The 19,809-nt window shown below is 42.6% G+C and overlaps 3 protein-coding genes across 3 annotated transcripts; all 3 read right to left on the bottom strand.

The window, feature by feature from the left end:
• Positions 1 to 505: 505 nt before the first annotated feature.
• Positions 506 to 5,685, bottom strand: LOC146968300 (uncharacterized). Its single transcript, XM_085760489.1, has 6 exons — positions 5,554 to 5,685; positions 3,847 to 4,083; positions 3,500 to 3,763; positions 3,166 to 3,423; positions 1,376 to 1,501; positions 506 to 741 (listed from the first exon to the last, which is right to left on the bottom strand). Exons 1-6 carry the CDS (start codon positions 5,612 to 5,614, stop codon positions 506 to 508), a joined length of 1,182 nt encoding a protein of 393 aa, XP_085616615.1. The 5' UTR covers positions 5,615 to 5,685.
• A 795-nt stretch (positions 5,686 to 6,480) lies between these two features.
• LOC146968298 (uncharacterized) lies at positions 6,481 to 17,026 on the bottom strand. Its single transcript, XM_085760488.1, has 6 exons — positions 16,928 to 17,026; positions 15,949 to 16,185; positions 15,593 to 15,856; positions 10,991 to 11,248; positions 6,900 to 7,025; positions 6,481 to 6,596 (listed from the first exon to the last, which is right to left on the bottom strand). The coding sequence occupies exons 1-6, from the start codon at positions 16,986 to 16,988 to the stop codon at positions 6,481 to 6,483; spliced, it is 1,062 nt and encodes a 353-aa protein (XP_085616614.1). The 5' UTR covers positions 16,989 to 17,026.
• On the bottom strand, positions 7,883 to 9,322 carry LOC146968299 (uncharacterized). Its single transcript, XM_085760309.1, has 4 exons — positions 9,213 to 9,322; positions 8,602 to 8,838; positions 8,255 to 8,518; positions 7,883 to 8,166 (listed from the first exon to the last, which is right to left on the bottom strand). The coding sequence occupies exons 1-4, from the start codon at positions 9,271 to 9,273 to the stop codon at positions 7,883 to 7,885; spliced, it is 846 nt and encodes a 281-aa protein (XP_085616435.1). The 5' UTR covers positions 9,274 to 9,322.
• Positions 17,027 to 19,809: the final 2,783 nt, after the last annotated feature.

The raw sequence follows: 19,809 nt of genomic DNA, 5'->3' as shown, positions 1-19,809 counted from the left end.
CTATATGTACGTATATAAATATATATTAGAATAAATACAGTTAAATAACTCATGAAGTAATTTATTGTACAGACTATAATGACTAGATAACTTGATAGATAATTTATGAATAAGGGGTGGGAGTAAATAAGTTTGACTTCTTCCCACTCCTTTTCGGATATAAAAAAAAACAAATAAAAAAAACAAATAATCTTTATTTTCAATATATTTTATTTTATTTTTTTGTTCATATTTGCAAAGTTTTTATTTGTTATGTCTGTCCATTTCTGTATTATGTTTTATTTCTTTTGACATGTCCGAAATAAACTTAAACTAAACTAAACTAAAATGTGTTTCTGCTGGTAAAGTTAACATTTGGTTGAAAATAAGCCGATATGTGTTTTCCATGACTGGATAATTGGTCAACCATTTTTCCGGTTTTCCAGGATGCGTGGGAAATCCTGCAGCTCCTCCACCAATCAGACCACAGCTCCTTCTGTGCACATCGGAGCAGCGTAGACGCCCTTCACCTGCTGAGCCCTTTTATTAGGTGAGCAAAGTATTCTGGATCGTAGAACTGTTCATCTGTTGTGTTAATGTTCATCTTCCACCATTCCTGCTGTTCTCGGCTTGTCCCGGGATTTCTCGTGTACGAAGCCAGAACACTCTGCAGCTCTGTCGAGGAAACCGTGTCCATCATCCTGGTGAACTGCTCCATCAGCTGAGGATCAACCGGTGGCGGGGGACGAGCCCGCTTCTTGACTACAAGGAGAAACAGAACCAAAAGTTAGTCGAAGGTCCAGTTTCAGATGGAGAAAGTAGTTTTTTAAACACAACATTCATCATTCAGGGACTTAGTTGATTACATTACAATACAAACCATGTACAAAGCAAAAAAATGAAACTTCTTCCTCAAGATATCCAGAATCTGTTTAAAATGAAGGATTCCAGTTATAACCTGAGAAGACCACTATTATTTGAGAAACCAAAGACTCAAACTACTGTAAAAAAACAAACAAAAAAACACTGTCTTTCTGTTCGAGGGGTTAACATCTGGAATAAATGTCCTGAAAATATTAAATTATGCTGTACCCTAGTCGGCTTTAAAAGACTTTATAAGTTTATAATTTCTTGTTACAGTATGGAAAATTAAGTTACGTAAATGATTTTGTACTATTTTGGGTTATGCGCTGTGTACAATTCTTTATTTTGTTGTGATCAGAAATTTAAGTGTACTGATTAATTTCAAATGTCTGTGATCTGATCCTTTTGTATTAATGCGTATAATTAAAAAAAAAAAGCTTATAGGGGGTATATAAGCTTTGGCTTCAACCTACACCCTTTCGGTTATATAAGCTTGATATATACTGAAATAAATAAAAATTCATAATCTCACCATATCTGAGCAGACACACGATTGAACAGGACAAAGCGATGACTGTTGACACCACAGCCAAGACTGCAAAGACTATTGTCAGTATGTTCCAGGAGTAAGGTGGTCCGCTGTCCAGAGTCTTCCCATCTGGAATGACAGAAGATCCTAAAAACCTCTGGAAATGTCCTGGAAGCTTTAAAGGGACATTGTGAAGGAATTCCTCCCATCTAGCATTGTGGTTGTATATCTCAAGCAACTCAATCGTATATTTCATGCTGCATTCAGGTGAAATTGGGCAGACGGACGACAGCCGCTGCACGTAACGGCATAAACAAGCCTCTATGTAAACAAGTGGTCCGTCAGCACGAGGCAAAACAATACACGTGACAATATGTTGTCATGGCGATGTGGTATTGTTTTACCGTCTTTCTCTGGACATCTGTGACTAAAATGACGTCTGGTTTGTTACCGACGGCCGTCTGCCCGACTGCAGGTGAATGCAGCATCAGTGTAACGCTCCATTCCTCCTCACTGCGTTACCGCGGTGACTGAGCCGACAGCTCCGGTGTCTGCGCTGAGTTTCCGTGGTTTCCTACCATCACGCTGCCACTGAACGTAAAAACATGGAGACACCACATGGCAGCAGCACCGAGCTTACCGTCTCCATGGAGATATGAATGATATGAACGGCTCATTCAGAGCTGAAAGGAACACTTCACTTTGTTGATGGGGGGATTACTGGTTAATGAAACACTAATCTGGCCTGACGGAAGTGCGTTGCTGCGATTAGCCTCTGATTGGTCGGAACGAGCCACCCGGCGGAAGTCCTGCCTCCGTGCTGCAGCTTTCACAGTCCGCCCGGTAAAGGGAAACATCAACAAACAACAACAGGAACCGAACCATTGATCTGTTATACAGTACAGGCCAAAAGTTTGGACACACCTTCTCATTCAATGTGTTTCCTTTATTTTCCAGACTATTTCCATTGTAGATTCTCACTGAAGGCACCAAAACTATGAATGAACACATGTGGAATTAACAAAAAAGTGTGAAATAACTGAAAACAGGTCTTTTCTCCTTTGTCTTCTCTTTCTTCTTTTCTTCTTCCTCTCCTTCTTCCTCCTCCTCCTCCTCTATCTCTGCCGCCACCAATTCTAGTTTCTTCAAAGTAGCCACCCTTTGCTCTGATTACTGCTTTTTGCTCTTGGCATTCTCTTGATGAGCTTCAAGAGGTGAACCTGACCTGAAGATGGTTTTCACTTCACAGGTGTCAGTGTGCCTTGTCAGGGTTCATTAGTGGAATTTCAGTCAGAATCTACAATGTAAATAGTCATGAAAATAAAGGAAATGCATTGAGTGTGTCCAAATCTTTGACCTGTACTGTACATCCGTGTCATGAACTGAACAAAAGAAGACATATCCATCAGCGGTTGCTAACCGCCGTTAAATCGAACAAAAGAATAAATATCCATCAACGGTTGCCGACCGTCATTACACCGCGGACCCAAATCCAGTTTCAAACCGGAAATATTTTGCAAGCGCACCGTTGCCACGGCGCCGACCACAACGATTGTGACTGGTTGAAAGAATTCCAAATGGCCGGAGTGTTTATTTCTCCGATCGCAGCATCATAGGCGGAGCAGCCAGACCCTTCTTCTCTGGAGGAGGGTCTGGCCAGCGAGACTAATGAAGAACAGATTTTGAACCAAATAATCGATTTTCCTGAATAGATAACAGGAGAAGTTACACAATGTCCCTTTAACCCTTTAAACATATTACTGTCACTATATGTCATAAGTCACAGGCCTCACCCCAAACCATAGTCCTGCTGTGTCCTCCTGCAGAACATCTGTACGTGTGCTGGTTGTTGGAGATCTGAGCCGTCAGCCTGAGGATCACAGATCCATCCTCAGGTCCAGGTACTGGTCCCATCACTCTGACCCGTCTGGCACCAGCAGCTCCATCTCCAGTCAGCTGCACCGAGCTCACCGATTGGTCAGTAGTGGTCACGTGACATATCAGCAGAGTCTGGGCTCTGTCAGCAGTGGACTTCACAAATATGTTCAGATCTGAAGAGAGATGAAGGACAACAAAGATCAGGGTCAAAGGATCACAACATGTATGGTTGTGTTTATGTGTCCTCACCTGTTTTGGGTTGTATAGATTTTAACTGAATTGTCTGGATCATCTCTGAACATCGTTCTCTGATGAAGCGACTGAAGGCGATGTTTCTCGCTCTGTTCCCATTCCATTTACTTTCCACTCGTACGGCAGAAGGAGACTGGCCTGTCCATTTTTGAGATTCAGGGTCAAAGGTCATGAAGCTTTTTCCATTTACTGACCAGGCTTCAAAAGCTGAGTTATTCCCACTGGTTGTCTGGCTGCAGCCACGTCGCCGCTGCACAACAGCTGTGAGGTAAATTACTTGGTTATTATGGTCCATGATATTAGACAGCAGCACGTCACAGAGCTGCATCAACATTAAAACTCACCCACGGTGCTGTTGGTCAGAGATGGAAGCACAAGGAGAGCATCTATGACATCACCATAAGCTGCCTCACAGCTTCTTGGTAAGTCATGTGACTCCAGAGAGGGTTTGAACTCTTCTGTCCTGGTCAAACTGCCACAGTGAGAGATGGGAACACCATCAAACACAGTGAGTTGGTCAAATGAAGAAGGAGATCCAGGCTGCACTCGTCCTGTGGACAGGAACTCCAGAGAGTGGAGACCTGCAAGAGACAAGACATCGTCCTGGGTGAGGGATCCCTCCTCTGTTGCTCACCATGAGGTTTCTCCAATTTTTCCCGGTTAAAAGGGTTTTCTATGGAGTTTTTCCTCAGTGGATGTGAGGGTCTAAGGGCAGAGGATGTTGTTATGATGCCATGTGAAGCCCTTTGAGACAAGGGGTGAATTCCAATCCCCCCCTTGGTCCTAACCCTTCGTTTTGCGCGTTCACGTGAAGTGGTACGGGTGTCCCAATTCTGGTTCAGACGAGGGTTAAGGGGAAGTGGTAGGGCTATCTCGCCCTTGAAACGGAGATTTTTCAGGGGCACACTACAAACCGAGGGCTATGACAAGTTTCCCAGAATGCATCTTGCGGCAACCGGCAGCTGTTTTATTTCTCGCTGTAGCGCTGTTATTACGTCACTTTGTTAAGTTTTAATATTTTTTCATGCGAGAAAGTAGCTGTTTAGATCCCCAATGTGCGGTCGGTTTATCCAAATGACGGCTGTTTAGACGTTTGCTCCGATGTTTTTGGGAGAAGTGAAGCTCCACCTGTGGAGCAGATCAACGGCTCGTCACCGAGACACCACCCGTCCGGAGAGCTCATCAGGCGGCCAACGTCCGTCGTCATCCTCGCTAATTAACTTACCCGCAGGTTTTTTAAGGTTTACCGCCGGCTGGTTACATTCTTTTTAGGAGATACTGTAAATGCTGGTCTCATTGATGAAATGTAACAATTGTTGCAGTAGCATTAGTTTGTTTGAATTAAAAGTGAAGGGTCATGTGTATTGGACAGAGGAGCAGCGCTGCCTCGGGGCTCTGGAGCCTACGTACAGAAATCACCACATTTACATTAAGTTAACATGGTTTTGAATACAGAACTTCTGGCAAAAGCTTGTCACGTCTGCTTATGTGAAAGCCAGCAGAGACGACTGATGACGTAGGTGATTGTTGAAGGGGTGTCCCAATTCGTAGGGGTTGACTTTCAACCCCTACCCCTTGTAGCTCTGTTTCAAGGAGCAAGGGTTAAGGGCTAGGGCTAGGGGTAGGGGTAGGGGTAGGGATGTAAATTGGAATTGGGCCAAACTGTTTGTAAAAACGGGCTATACAAATAAAATTGCCTTGCCTTGCCTTGCCATTTGAAGGGTTGGAGTCAGAGCTCAGACTGTGGTCAGTCAGCTGTGACAGGACATCGTCTACGTCTCAGAGACTGTGACGCTCTCAGTCCGTCACCGTTGTTACTGTCGTCCCTTCAAACTTAGGACACCGACACTAAACTGAAGAGACTCTACAAACACCTGTCGACACCTGGCTGCTGGTGTCAGTCAGAAAGTACAGTGGCCTATCCATGCAAAATATTCTGTCACTGTCAAACTGATTATTGTTAACAACGTGTGGAGCTGTGAACGAGGTTGTACCTGTCAGACGGCTCAACAGTCAAACCAACGAGTCATCAGAGAACAAAGGCCACTCACCACAATCGACCGCTGACAGAAGAAAACAGTGAAGCAGAAGTTTGAAGAGCCTCTTCTCCATTGTGAAGCACCATCTCCTGAGCTCTTACAGAGTGTAGCTCTGAAGAGACAGTGGCAGTGACTGAAGAACAGCCTATCGCTGATCAGACCTGGTGAACTGGAAGAAGTATTTGACCGACTGCGATGAAAAAAGATTGAACATACTCAGATTCACTCTGTTGATAAGCTGCTATGAGGTTTCTCCAATTTTTCCCTGTTAAAAGGGTTTTCTATGGAGTTTTTCCTCAGTGGATGTGAGGGTCTAAGGGCAGAGGATGTTGTTGTGATGCCATGTATGGACCTTTGAGACAAACTGTAAAAACGGGCTATACAAATAAAATTGCCTTGCCTTGCCTATGAGAAAAACAAAACATTTTGATGTTATCAGTGAAAAAGGGAGACAAGTCCGTCCGGTTGTTGACACATCAGCTTTAATGGTTTTCATTGTCTAACCCTAACCCTGACTCCACCTGGTGGTAGCCGTGGTAACGGCAGGTCACAGACTGGAAGCCCCTTTAACTTTAAAAGCATCTTTACAGTTCTATTGACAAGTGACTCGTGGACACAGAGTCCAGTGAAGAATAAGACACAGAGTGAGAATGAATAACAGCTCTATCAGAAAAAAACATCTTTATTCTCATCACACACACTTAAAACATGAACAGCTGATGAGATACGATCCAGATGTGACAGGAACATGTGAAAATACAACAAAACAAAATCCATCACAGTGAACAATTAACAGAATATATTATATAAAAGTAAATATTAACATAGCTTAGTAATGTAAAGGTGTTGGCTCCTGTATTAACAGTTAAGTTTAGTTGTAAGTCATTCACACTTCACAGACACTGATAAACCCCAGTAGCTCTCTGTCACCAGAGAGTGTCACTGTTGGACCAGAACACTCTGCAGCTCTGTAGAGGAAACCGTGTCCATCATCCTGGTGAACTGCTCCATCAGCTGGGGATCAACTGGTGGAGGAGGACGAGCCCTCTTCTTGACTACAAGGAGAAACAGAACCAAAGTTAGTCGAAGGTCCAGTTTCAGATGGAGAAAGTAGTTTTTTAACATAAAAAATCAACACTTGCTCCCGCACTCACTTGAAGCTCTTTTATTTAGCCCAGTCCTGATGAAGGTCAATAGACTGAAACGTTGACAATGACTAAATAAAAGAGCTTCAAGTGAGTGTTGATTTTTTATGTTGAACTTGACTGGGGATCTGCTCCCAGCACCACCCAAAGGAGCATGTGCATGCTGATTAAGCCTTGAAAGTAGTTTTTTAAACATAACATAATAAATCTTACCATATCTGAGCAGACACATGATTGAACAGGATAAAGCGATGACTGTTGACACCACAGCCAAGACTGCAAAGACTATTGTCAGTATGTTCCAGGAGTAAGGTGGTCCGCTGTCCAGAGTCTTCCCATCTGGAATGACAGAAGATCCTAAAAACCACCGGAAATATCCTGAAAGCTTTAAAGGGACATTGTGTAGGAATTCCTCCCATCTAGCATTGTGGTTGTAGATCTCAAGCAACTCAATCGTATTTTTCAGGCTGCATTCACCTGAAATTGGGCAGACGGCAGACGGTAGGTAGGTATACGAAAGTGAGCTATTTATATTTTCTTATGATAACATTAAACATTTACACAACTAACAGTGACGAAAATGATTAAAATACTGTAATTAGCGTGGGCGTTCATGAACGTTTGTTTGACGTTGCCTCGGAGTGTGTTTTTGGGCCAGAGACAGGTCTGGAACAAAGTTTGTTTGTGTCAAACTGTTCAGAAGAGATGTGGCTTGTGACAGATGAGTCCAATATTTACTATGGGGCGAAGTTACTAACTTCGCTAATGTGACAGTGGTGGTCCTGTCACTATGCCTCCAATTGATCATGTGCCCTGGCTACTTGGCCAAGGGGATGTCCCTTTGGGTGACTGGCAAGCACGCATTCTTACCCGGGAGGTGTGGGTTCAATCCCTGCCTGGGCCCTCTTCACCTTGCCACACTAACATCCGCGGTAGCATCCAAGTAAATGCATTATGCCACCACGACCAATCACGATGTGCCACGTCAACGCCAGTCGCGGCCCTGGACAAATCTGGCAGCCCGGACACATTTGGTACCTACACCGGAACACTTAAGTTTGTTGATGGGGGGGGGGGGTGACTGATTAATGAAAAACAGACTTTTGAACCAAATAATCGATTTTTTTATGAAAAGATAACAGGAGAAATTACACAATGTCCCTTTAACCCTTCAAACATATTACTGTCACTATATGTCAGAAGTCACAGGCCTCACCCCAAACCACAGTCACGTTGTGTCCTCCTGTTTCTACAGAACATCTGTACGTGTTCTGGTTGTTGGAGATCTGAGCCGTCAGCCTGAGGATCACAGATCCATCCTCAGGTCCAGGTACTGGTCCCATCACTCTGACCCGTCTGGCACCAGCAGCTCCATCTCCAGTCAGCTGCACCAAGCTCACCGATTGGTCAGTAGTGGTCACGTGACATATCAGCAGAGTCTGGACTCTGTCAGCAGTGGACTTCACAAATATGTTCAGATCTGAAGAGAGATGAAGGACAACAAAGATCAGGGTCAAAGGATCACAACGTGTAGGTATATATTTGTGTTTGTGTTAATGTGTCCTCACCTGTTTTGGGTTGTATAGATTTTAACTGAATTGTCTGGATCATCTCTGGACATTGTTCTCTGATGAAGCGACTGAAGGCGATGTTTCTCGCTCTCTTCCCGTTGCATATGCTTTCTACTCGTACAGCAGAAGGAGACTGGCCTTTCCATCTTAGAGATTCAGGGTCAAAGACCATGAAGCTTTTTCCATCCACTGACCAGGCTTCAAAAGCTGAGTTCTTCCCACTGGTTGTCTGGCTGCAGCCACGTCGCCGCTGCACAACAGCTGTGAGGTAAATTACTTGGTTATTATGGTCCATGATATTAGACAGCAGCACGTCACAGAGCTGCATCAACATTAAAACTCACCCACGGTGCTGTTGGTTAGAGATGGAAGCCCAAGGAGAGCATCCATGACATGACCATAGGCGTCCTCACAGCTTTGTGGTAAGTCATGTGACTCCAGAGAGGGTTTGAACTCTTCTGTCCTGGTCAAACTGCCACAGTGAGAGATGGGAACACCATCAAACACAGTGACTTGGTCAAATGAAGGAGGAGATCCAGGCTGCACTCGTCCTGTGGACAGGAACTCCAGAGAGTGGAGACCTGCAACAGACAAGACATTAGAGGAGTCAGAGATCAGACTGTGGTCAGTCAGCTGTGACAGGACATCATCTACGTCTCAGAGACTGTGGCGCTCTCAGTCCGTCACTGTTGTTACTGTCGTCCCTTCAAACTTAGGACACTGACACTAAACTGAAGAGACTCTACAAACACCTGTCGACACCTGGCACCGCACCTTGCTGTTGCTGTTGTCAGTCAGAAAGTACAGTGGCCTATCCATGCAAAATATTCTGTCTCTTCCTGTGACAAACTGATTATTGTCAATAACGTGTTGAGTTGTACCTGTCATACACTCAGCACAGTCAAAGCAACAACACAGAACAACAGCCAGTCATTAGAGAACAAACATCACTCACCAGATTCAACTGCTGACAGAAAAATACAGTGAAGCAGAAGTTTGAAGCACTTCTTCTCCATTGTGAAGCACCATCTTCAGAGCTCTTAAAAACAGACTGTAGCTCTGAAGAGACTGCAGCAGAGTGGCAGCGAATGAAAAATATCTGATCGGTAATCAGACCTGATGAACTGGAAGAACAACATGACTATGATGAAGGTTGAACATGTTCAAATTCTTTCTGTTGACAAGCTGTTATGAGAACAACAAAAAGTTTGATGTTACCAATCAATGTAGTTTTTTTTAAATCAGAAATACATATCGAATAAAATAGCTCCATCATTTAAAATAAATTAAAATAGTCATAGCTCTCTGGACGTCAGCTCTGCATGTTGTCTTTTTTTCAGGAGAAAGTCACTGCTCAGTGCACTCTATCATTGACTTCAACATGAACCACGGGTTGCAAAGAGGACATTTGAAGGCTCAGTGTTTCTATAGTAGGTTACAGCTTTGTCTGTTGCAGCAGTTTAGTTTCACTTTTGTATGTGTGGAATTCAGTCAAGACAAACACTGAATTCAGACTTCAGTGTTTCTATTGTCAGTTAGGTTACAGCTTTGTGTGGTGCAGTTTCCCTGCATCTGTGGAATTCTGCCAAGACAAGTCAATGTCCTCACCTGTGTAACTTGCCCTCCCACTAGTTCTACCTGAGTGATTTTCATTGTCTAACCCTAACCCTGACTCCACCTGGTGGTAGCCATGGTAACAGCAGTTCACAGACTTCAACTTTGCTCTAAAAGCATCTTTACATCTCTGTATTGACCAGTGAGTCAGAGTCCAGTGAAGAATAAGACACAGTGCGAGGATGACTGACAGCTCTGTCGGAAAAACATCTTTATTCTCATCTCACACAACATGAACGGATAGAAACAAACGAGATAAGATCCAGATGTGGCAAGAACATGTGAGTGTTAGTGTAGCATAGCTCAATGTGAGCATGAGTTAACGTTAAACAGAATCAACACACAGATCAAAAAAACCATGAAGAACATTATGATCTCCGTGTCAGTGTTTTTACTTAAGGAGAACATAATCCATCACAGCGAACAATTAACAGAATATATACAGTATATATATATTATATACGAGTAGTCACAGTTCAGTTCAGTTGTAGGTCATTCAACACAAACTTATACAGGGGGAAACGGAGCGTCTCAGCAGCTCCTCCACCAATCAGATCACAGCTCAGATAAAGTGTTACGGATCAGAGCAGCGTAGATGCACCTCATCTTCTGCGTCCTTCTATTAGGTTAGCAAAGTGTTCTGGATCATAGAACTGTTGGTCTCTTGTGTTATCATTCCTGTCCCATCGTTCCTGCTGTCCTCTGTTCGCCAATAAGTCAAGGAGGTTCATCAGCTGGGACTCAGCTGGAGGAGGAGGAGGACGAGGCCTCTCCTTGACTACAGGGAAAATCAGAACCACAGTCCATCAGTGAGTCACAGGTCCAGTTTCAGATGTAGAAATGAGTTTTTAAACATAACAATGTAATAGTTCTCACCACATCTTAGTAGACATATCATTGCACAAGATATTAAGAAGACAAGTAACAGCACAGCCAAGACTGCAAAGACTGACATCAGTATGTTCCAGGAGTGAAGTGACATTAGGAGTCCGCTGTCCAGAGTCCTTCCATCTGTAATGACAGAAGATCCTGAAAACCACTGGAAATGTTCTGGAAGCTTTAACCCGTCAAACATACAGTATATTACTGTGATTATCTGTCAGAAGTCACAGGCCTCACCCCAGACTAGAGTTGTGCTGTGTCCTCCTGCAGAACATCTGTACGTGTGCTGGTTGTTGGAGATCTGAGCCGTCAGCCTGAGGATCACAGATCCATCCTCAGGTCCAGGTACTGGTCCCATCACTCTGACCCGTCTGGCACCAGCAGCTCCATCTCCAGTCAGCTGCACCGAGCTCACCGATTGGTCAGTAGTGGTCACATGACATATCAGCAGAGTCTGGACTCTGTCAGCAGTGGACTTCACAAATATGTTCAGATCTGAAGAGAGATGAAGGACAACAAAGATCAGGGTCAAAGGATCACAACGTGTGTGTTTGTGTTTATGTGTCCTCACCTGTTTTGGGTTGTATAGATTTTAACTGAATTGTCTGGATCATCTCTGGACATCGTTGTCTGATGAAGCGACTGAAGGCGATGTTTCTTGCTTTGTTCTTGTTCCATCTACGTTCCACTCGTACAGCAGAAGGAGACTGGCCTGTCCATCTTTGAGATTCAGGGTCAAAGACCATGAAGCTTTTTCCATCCACTGACCAGGCTTCAAAAGCCGAGTACTTCCCATTGGTCGACTGGAAACAGCCACGTCGCCGCTGCACAACAGCTGTGAGGTAAATTACTTGGTTATTATGGTCCATGATATTAGACAGCAGCACGTCACAGAGCTGCATTAAAACTCACCCACGGTGCTGTTGGTTAGAGATGAAAGCACAGAGAGAGCCTCTAGGACATCAATACAGGCTGCCTCACATCTTCTTGGTAAGTCATGTGACTCCAGAGAGGGTTTGAACTCTTCTGTCCTGGTCAAACTGCCACAGTGAGAGATGGGAACACCATCAAACACAGTGAGTTGGTCAAATGAAGAAGGAGATCCAGGCTGCACTCGTCCTGTGGACAGGAACTCCAGAGAGTGGAGACCTGCAAGAGACAAGACATTAGAAGAGTCAGAGTTCAGACTGTGGTCAGTCAGCTATGACAGGACATCGTCTACGTCTCAGAGACTGTGACGCTCTCAGTCCATCACCGTTGTTACTGTCGTCCCTTCAACCTCAGGACCCGACACTAAACTGAAGAGACTCTACAAACACCTGTTGACACCTGGCACCGCACCTTGCTGTTGCTGTTGTCAGTGATAAAGTACAGTGGCCTATCCATGCAAAATATTCTGTCTCTTCCTGTGACAAACTGATTATTGTCAATAACGTGTTGAGTTGTACCTGTCATACCCTCAACACAGTCAAAGCAACAACACAGAACAACAGCCAGTCATTAGAGAACAAACATCACTCACCAGATTCAACTGCTGACAGAAAAATACAGTGAAGTAAAAGTTTGAAGCACTTCTCCTCCATTGTGAAGCACCATCTTCAGAGCTCTTAAAAACAGATTGTACTCCTGAAGAGACAGCGGCAGAGTGGCAGCGAACAGAAAAATATCTGATCGGTAATCAGACCTGATTAACTGGAAGAACGACCATGATGAAGATTGAACATGTTGTTCAAATTCTTTCTGTTGACAAGCTGCTATGAGAACAACAAAAAGTTTGATGTTATCAATAGATTTCATGTAGTTTTTTTTTTAAAAAAATCTGAAATACATATTGAATAAAATAGCTCCATCATTTAAAATAAATTAAAATAGTCATAGCTCTCTGGACGTCAGCTCTGCATGTCGCCTTTTTTTCAGGAGAAAGTCACTGCTCAATGCACTCTATCATTGTTAACCCTCCCCAGAGGTGAAAGTTAACCTTGAACATGTGAATTCAACTAATTTAGTCTATTTGTTAATGTCTCCAAAACACCGGCTACCTTTTGCTACCGACTGTAACAGTTTGTTGTCATGGATATCATGTCACGGAGGGTCCGGGTGCACTCACTCACCCATAAAGGACGTGCAAACCTGACTGTTAAGTGGTCATTGATCACTTGGCAAAACGGTTTGCATCGTTGCAGTCGTTCTTGTAGAAGACTAGGGTTTAAACCCCACCTGGGGCAGTCTGTACCAAACACAACACAGAGGGCCAGATTAACATCGGCTACAGATACATGAAACTTCCGTTTACTTCCTTGATTCGGCGTGAAATGCTGAGAAAAGGCTGTAGAATAGTAGCTGGCTGCATGATTTCACCTTTTCATTTTATAATTGACTTCAACCTGAACCATAAGAGAAAAGTTAAAAGCTCAGTGTTTCTATAGTGGGTTAAAGTTTTGTTTGTTGCAGCAGTTTAGTTTCACTTTTGTATTTGTGGAATTCAGCCAAGACAAACACAAGATGAAGTCAGTGACCACACCTGTTCAGGTACGCTTCACATCCCACTGGTTCTACCTGATTGATTTTTACTGTCTAACTCTGACTCCACCTGGTGGTAACCATGGTAACAGCAGGTCACAGACTGGAAGTCCCTTTAACTTTAAGCATCTTTACATCTGTATTTGTATTGACTAGTCACCCGTTAACACAGAGTCCAGTGAAGAATAAGACACAGAGTGAAGATGACTGACAGCTCTGTCAGAAAAAAACATCTTTATTCTCATCACACACTTAAAACATTAACAGATGGTAAAAGACGAGATAAGATCCAGATGTGACAGGAACATGTGAGTCTCAGCATAGCTTACTGCATAGCTCAATGTGACCATGAGTGTTAAACAGCATCAACACAGATCAACAAAACCATGAAGCACATTATGACCTCCGTGTCAGTGTTTTTACTGAAGGAGAACATAATCCATCACAGCGAACAATTAACTGAATATATACAGTATATACATATACGAGTAAATATGATATAACATATATTTAGTAGCTTATGAAGGTGTTGGCATCTGTAGTCACAGTTCAGTTCATCCCCAGAGTTCAGTCCAGTTGCAGGTCATTCAGCTCTGATTTATGGAGCGTCTCAGCAGCTCGTCCACCAATCAGACCACTGTTCCCTCTGTCCACACGACAGGGGTACTTTTATAAGATTTACCGTAGAATTCTGGATCATAGAACTGTTGGTCTCTAATGTTTGCATCCATCTCCCATCGTTCCTGGATTTCTCTGCTTCTCTGTGTGTTCCTGGTGAATGAAGCCAGAACACTCTGTAGATCTGGAGAGGAAACAGTCTCCATCATCCTGGTGAACTGCTCCATCAGCTGTGGATCAACCGGTGGAGGAGGACGAGGCCTCACCTTGACTATAAAGAAAAGTAGAATCATAGTTAGGAAACAATGATTCAGGGTGTTGTATAGCTCACTGGGTTAAGCAGGCACACCCTATAAACAGAGGCTACAGCCCTCACTGCAGCTGGCCCCAGTTCAAATTCTCTGGCGGCCCTTTGCCCTCTCTGTTACCCCTTTCCCACTGGCCAAAAAAAACGTTTCAGCCCGCTAACAATCGGCTTTTGGTGGCAGCGGGAAAGGCACCGAGCCGCGTCAAACGACTCGGCAAGCGTTAAAGCGTTAAGGGTTAAAATCAGCTTCAATCGGCTCGGCTCCGATCGGCTTGCAGTGGGAACGCCAGACCCGGGTCATCCCGATAATTTACGTGATGAAGCTGAGCGTTACGTCATCGCGCCGGTCGCATCTCATATCACAACACCGACCAAAAACGACTGAAAAAAAGAAGCGACAGTCTGTTTAACTGACGTGTTGTGATGTCATGGCGGCCGCGGCAGACTTGCTGTCCTCCGCGGTCCTGGTGCTCCAGGTCGGCCAGACACCTCGTCTGCCTCGGTGGACCTCACACTCGGCGGCGGGTGTTTCTTGCGTTGTGTTTCTTGGATGAGAGCGGGGCGACTGGTTTCTGCTCTGTCTGATCCCCCAGCGGCGTCAATGCGAAAGGGGCCAAATTCTGATTGTTAGTGGGTCGACCAGCGCTTAAAAAACCCACGTCGACCCGCTAATTTTAGTGGGAAAACGGCTTGTGTCTCACCGACTATCCTGATAATTAAAAAGGCATACAAGCTCAAAAGATACTTTAAAAAAACAGAGCCAATCAGTGAGTCACAGATCCATTTAAGAAATTAGTTTTTAAACATAACAAATCTTACCACATTTAAGTAGACACATCATTACACATGATATTATTAAGACTGTTGACAGCACAGCCAAGGCCCCAAGGGCGAACATCAGCATCTTTGAAGTGTCCCTTGAATCAAGGGGTCTCTCTTCCCGAGTCTTCCCATCTGTAATGACAGAAGATCCTGAAAACCACTGGAAATGTTCTGGAAGCTTTAACCCTTCAAACATATATTACTGTCACTATATGTTAGAAGTCACAGGCCTCACCCCAAACCACAGTCCTGCTGTGTCCTCCTGCAGAACATCTGTACGTGTGCCGGTTGTTGGAGATCTGAGCCGTCAGCCTGAGGATCACAGATCCATCCTCAGGTCCAGGTACTGGTCCCATCACTCTGACCCGTCTGGCACCAGCAGCTCCATCTCCAGTCAGCTGCACCGAGCTCACTGATTGGTCAGTAGTGGTCACGTGACATATCAGAGTCTGGACTCTGTCAGCAGTGGACTTCACAAATATGTTCAGATCTGGAGAGAGATAAAAGACAACAAAGATCAGGGTCAAAGGATCACAACGTGTATGTGTGTGTTTGTGTTTATGTTTACTGACCTGTTTTGGGTTGTATAGATTTTAACTGAATTGTCTGGATCATCTCTGGACATTGTTCTCTGATGAAGCGACTGAAGGCGATGTTCCTCGCTCTGTTCTTGTTCCATCTACGCTCCACTCGTACAGTAGAAGGAGACTGGCCTGTCCATCTTTGAGATTCAGGGTCAAAGACCATGAAGCTTTTTCCATCCACTGACCAGGCTTCAAAAGCTGAGTTCTTCCCACTGGTGGTCTGGCTGCAGCCACGTCGCCGCTGCACAACAGCTGTGAGGTAAGAGCAGGTCAGTGATTTGATTATTATGGTCCATGTCATGATATTAGACAGCAGAACTTCACCAAGCTGCATTAAAACTCACCCACGGTGCTGTTGGTCAGAGATGGAAGCAGAAGGAGAGCCTCTATAACATGACCATAGGCTGCGTCACAGCTTGTTGGTAAGTCATGTGACTCCAGAGAGGGTTTGAACTCTTCTGTCCTGGTCAAACTGCCACAGTGAGAGATGGGAACACCATCAAACACAGTGAGTTGGTCAAATGAAGAAGGAGATCCAGGCTGCACTCGTCCTGTGGACAGGAACTCCAGAGAGTGGAGACCTGCAAGAGACAAGACATTAGAAGGGGCTGTTGGTTTGCTTACAACATAATTCTTAGTTGCTGAACACAGACATCATTTATGTTTTTATATGTTGACTTAGAACTTTATATAAGGGTCATTTTTATGTAGAAACAATTAAGCTACAATTTATAATTTGTTGCGTCATTGTAACATCACGTAATTTGATCACACATGACTGGGAGATGGGTCAGTCTGAACAATGTCAGGTGAGGCTGTGGTCGGAAAACCTTTTTGACCATCCCTATTTTTTATGGACTACTTTTTGTTAATCTGATGGTATTTTTGTTGTTTTTGGAATAGATTATTAATAATTTAGATTTTGTCATCATTTTCGACTAAAGCTTTTTTAACAAGTACAAAGTCGCTTTTGTCTTGGAGGTGCATTCAAACGCAACAGGCGACTCATCGTCCACAGCATGGTAAACAGGGTCAGAGTTCAGACTGTGGTCAGTCAGCTGCGACAGGACATCATCTACGTCTCAGACTGTGACGATCTCAGTCCGTCACCTTTGTTACTGTCGTCCCTTCAGGACTCTAGTCTGCACCGACCATAGACTGTTTATAAAAGAGGCTCTGACACTAAATTGAAGAAACTCTACAAACACCTGTCAACACCTGGCTGCTTTTCAGTGAGAAAATACAATAGCTTTGAATTCAGTTGTAGTTGTCATAGTCTCAACAGTCAATGCAACAAGTCATCAGAAAACAAACTTCACTCACCACATTCGACCGCTGACAGAAGAAAACAGTGAAGCAGAATCACGTTGAAGCACTTGTTCATTGTGGAGCACCATCTCCTCAGCCTTTAAAAACAGACTGAGCTCTAAAGAGACAGCAGTTGCAGCGTCTAAAAAACAGCTGATCTTTGATCTGTGATCAGACCTGATGAACTGGAAGAACAGTGATGAAGGTTAAGATTGAAAATGTTCTGATTCACGCTGTTGAGAAGCTGCTATGAGGAAAACAACATTGTTGATGTTATCAGCAGCGTGGAAAAGAACAAGGGTCAACAATGACAGCAAGGAGGAGGAAACCTGAGGACAACCAACCAACCAACCAACCAACCAACCAACTAACCAACCAACCAATCAATTAACCAACCAACCAATCAATTAATCAACCAACCAACCAACCAACCAACCAACCAACCAACCAACCAACCAACTAACCAACCAACCAATCAATTAACCAACCAACCAATCAATTAATTAATCAACCAACCAACCAACCAACCAACCAATCAATTAACCAACCAACCAACCAGCCAACCAACCAACCGATCAGCCAACCAGCCAACCAATCAGCCAACCAACCAACCAACCAACCAACCAATCAATTAACCAATCAATTAATCAACCAACCAACCAACCAATCAACCAACCGACCAACCGACCAACCTATCAACCAACCAATCAATTAACCAACCAACCAACCAATCAATTAACCAATCAATCAACCAACCGACCAGCCAACCAGCCAACCGACCAACCGATCAGCCAACCAATCAATTAACCAACCAATCAACCAATCAACCAACCAACCAACCAACCAACCAACCAACCAATCAATTAACCAATCAATCAACCAACCGACCAGCCAACCAGCCAACCGACCAACCGATCAGCCAACCAATCAATTAACCAACCAATCAATTAACCAACCAATCAACCAACCAACCAACCAACCAATCAATCAATCTGTCCATCAGTCAATCAACCCTGCTGATTGATCAGTCAAATATTCTTTATTCACATATACAAATATAATAAAAACAATATTAAATCTGTTTTATTGCCTTTAAACTCGCTGTTTTATCATTAATGTTAAAATCACGACTGAAAATCACATTATTATTATTATTTATATCATTATTATTACAAAGGCAGTGATCGATGCAAAGACTCTTCCTCCCACAAATCCAAAAGCGAAAGAAATCCATTTAAAAATTTTAAATGGTGTGTACCCATGTGGTGAACTATTACCACAGAGATTTGGTTTCGAAACAAACAAATGTGAATTCTGTGATGATATTGAAAACTTTTAACATTTATTTTTTCAGATTCTACTTGAACCCTTCTCTCAAAAAGACATCAGCTATCTATGGAGTTGTTATGGACAATAATGAATGGGACTTTCTGGTAAACAACATACTCATTTTCGGATATGAAAGTGAAACCTAAGTTCTATGTGTTTCATAACGAGTTTCTCTCTGGAAGAATTGTACTATGTCTTGCCCTTTTTTTCTTTTCTTTTAATTTCATTTATGCTTATTATTATGTTTAAATTACTTTTGTACTGACTTTCGCACTTTATTCACTTTATGTCTCATACTGTATTTATTAATTTATCTCTTGGTTTGAGATGCCAGACTGTGTTTTTTATCCATGGTCAATGTTCTAACTGTGAATGAAACCTTTCAATAAAGTTTTGAAATGAAAATAAAAATAACGAGTTTCTCAAGCCCTTAATAGATAGAACGATAGATAGAACGATAGAACGATAGATAGAACGATAGAACGATAGATAGAACGATAGATAGATAGAACGATAGATAGATAGATAGATAGATAGATAGATAGATAGATAGATAGATAGATAGATAGATAGATAGATAGATAGATAGATAGATAGATAGATAGATAGATAGATAGAAAACACATGGTGTATAAAACACAATAAATATGTATTAGTATATCTAAAAAGTGCCAAAGTTAAAAACCTAACAAAACATAATGAAAAGTAAATGAAAAAACGTTTCAGTTTATTTGAAAAATATGCTCTCCAACAAATGCCCTAGCTAATTTTATTTTATTTTATTTTATATTATTTTATTGTATTTTATTGTATTTTATATTATTTTATTTATTTCATGGGTATTTTACTTTCTCATGTAAAGTCTCTATTTCATTTCATTTCGATTCATTCCATTCATGGTGTACATTCTCACATGGTTGCACATATTTACATAGTGTACACATTTTCATCATGAATGAAATGGAGCAGGATTAAGAAAACTTATAATACCTGTCCCTCTCTGTTGTTATAGTTACATTGGCTTACTACAACACCAATATTATTCTCTGTTTCAACATATTAAAGATGATGAAACATGGTAGTGACAAGAAAACAAACAAAATAACGGTAGACACCACTCGTCTATCTATCTTTTTCTTTTTTCCCTTCTTTTTCTCTTTCTCCTTCTTTTTTGTAGATGCTTATTTTTTCTTTTCTAAACATTTTCTTAAACTGAGACATACTTGTACAACTTTTCAGTTCCTTGCTTTGTGAATGCCATAGTTTTACACCTGCAACAGAAATACACATTTGTTTTAAGCTTAACCTTGCAAATGTATGTTTAAAATCCAGCTTCAGTCTGTTTTATCCTCTTTCTCCAGTTTAAACAAGCTTTGTAAATGTTCTTTGCTTTAAACATTATTTTTATGGTCTTAAGTTTTATTATATCGACCATGTTCAACAAACCTGCAGATGATCTATTCTGCATTCCTCAATGCACCTGCAATGAAAGCCATGTTGTTTGGTTTGTACATGATTTTGTTAAATAAAGTTGGGAAAAAAAAAACGAAAAGAAGACTCTTCCTCCC

This window comes from Trachurus japonicus, chromosome 18 (genome assembly GCF_045865225.1).
Source record: "Trachurus japonicus isolate A0001 chromosome 18, Traja_1.0".
Lineage (NCBI taxonomy): Eukaryota > Metazoa > Chordata > Actinopteri > Carangiformes > Carangidae > Trachurus > Trachurus japonicus.
The sequence above is the reverse complement of the archived record's forward strand: the minus strand, read 5'-3'. Positions and strand labels throughout refer to the sequence as shown.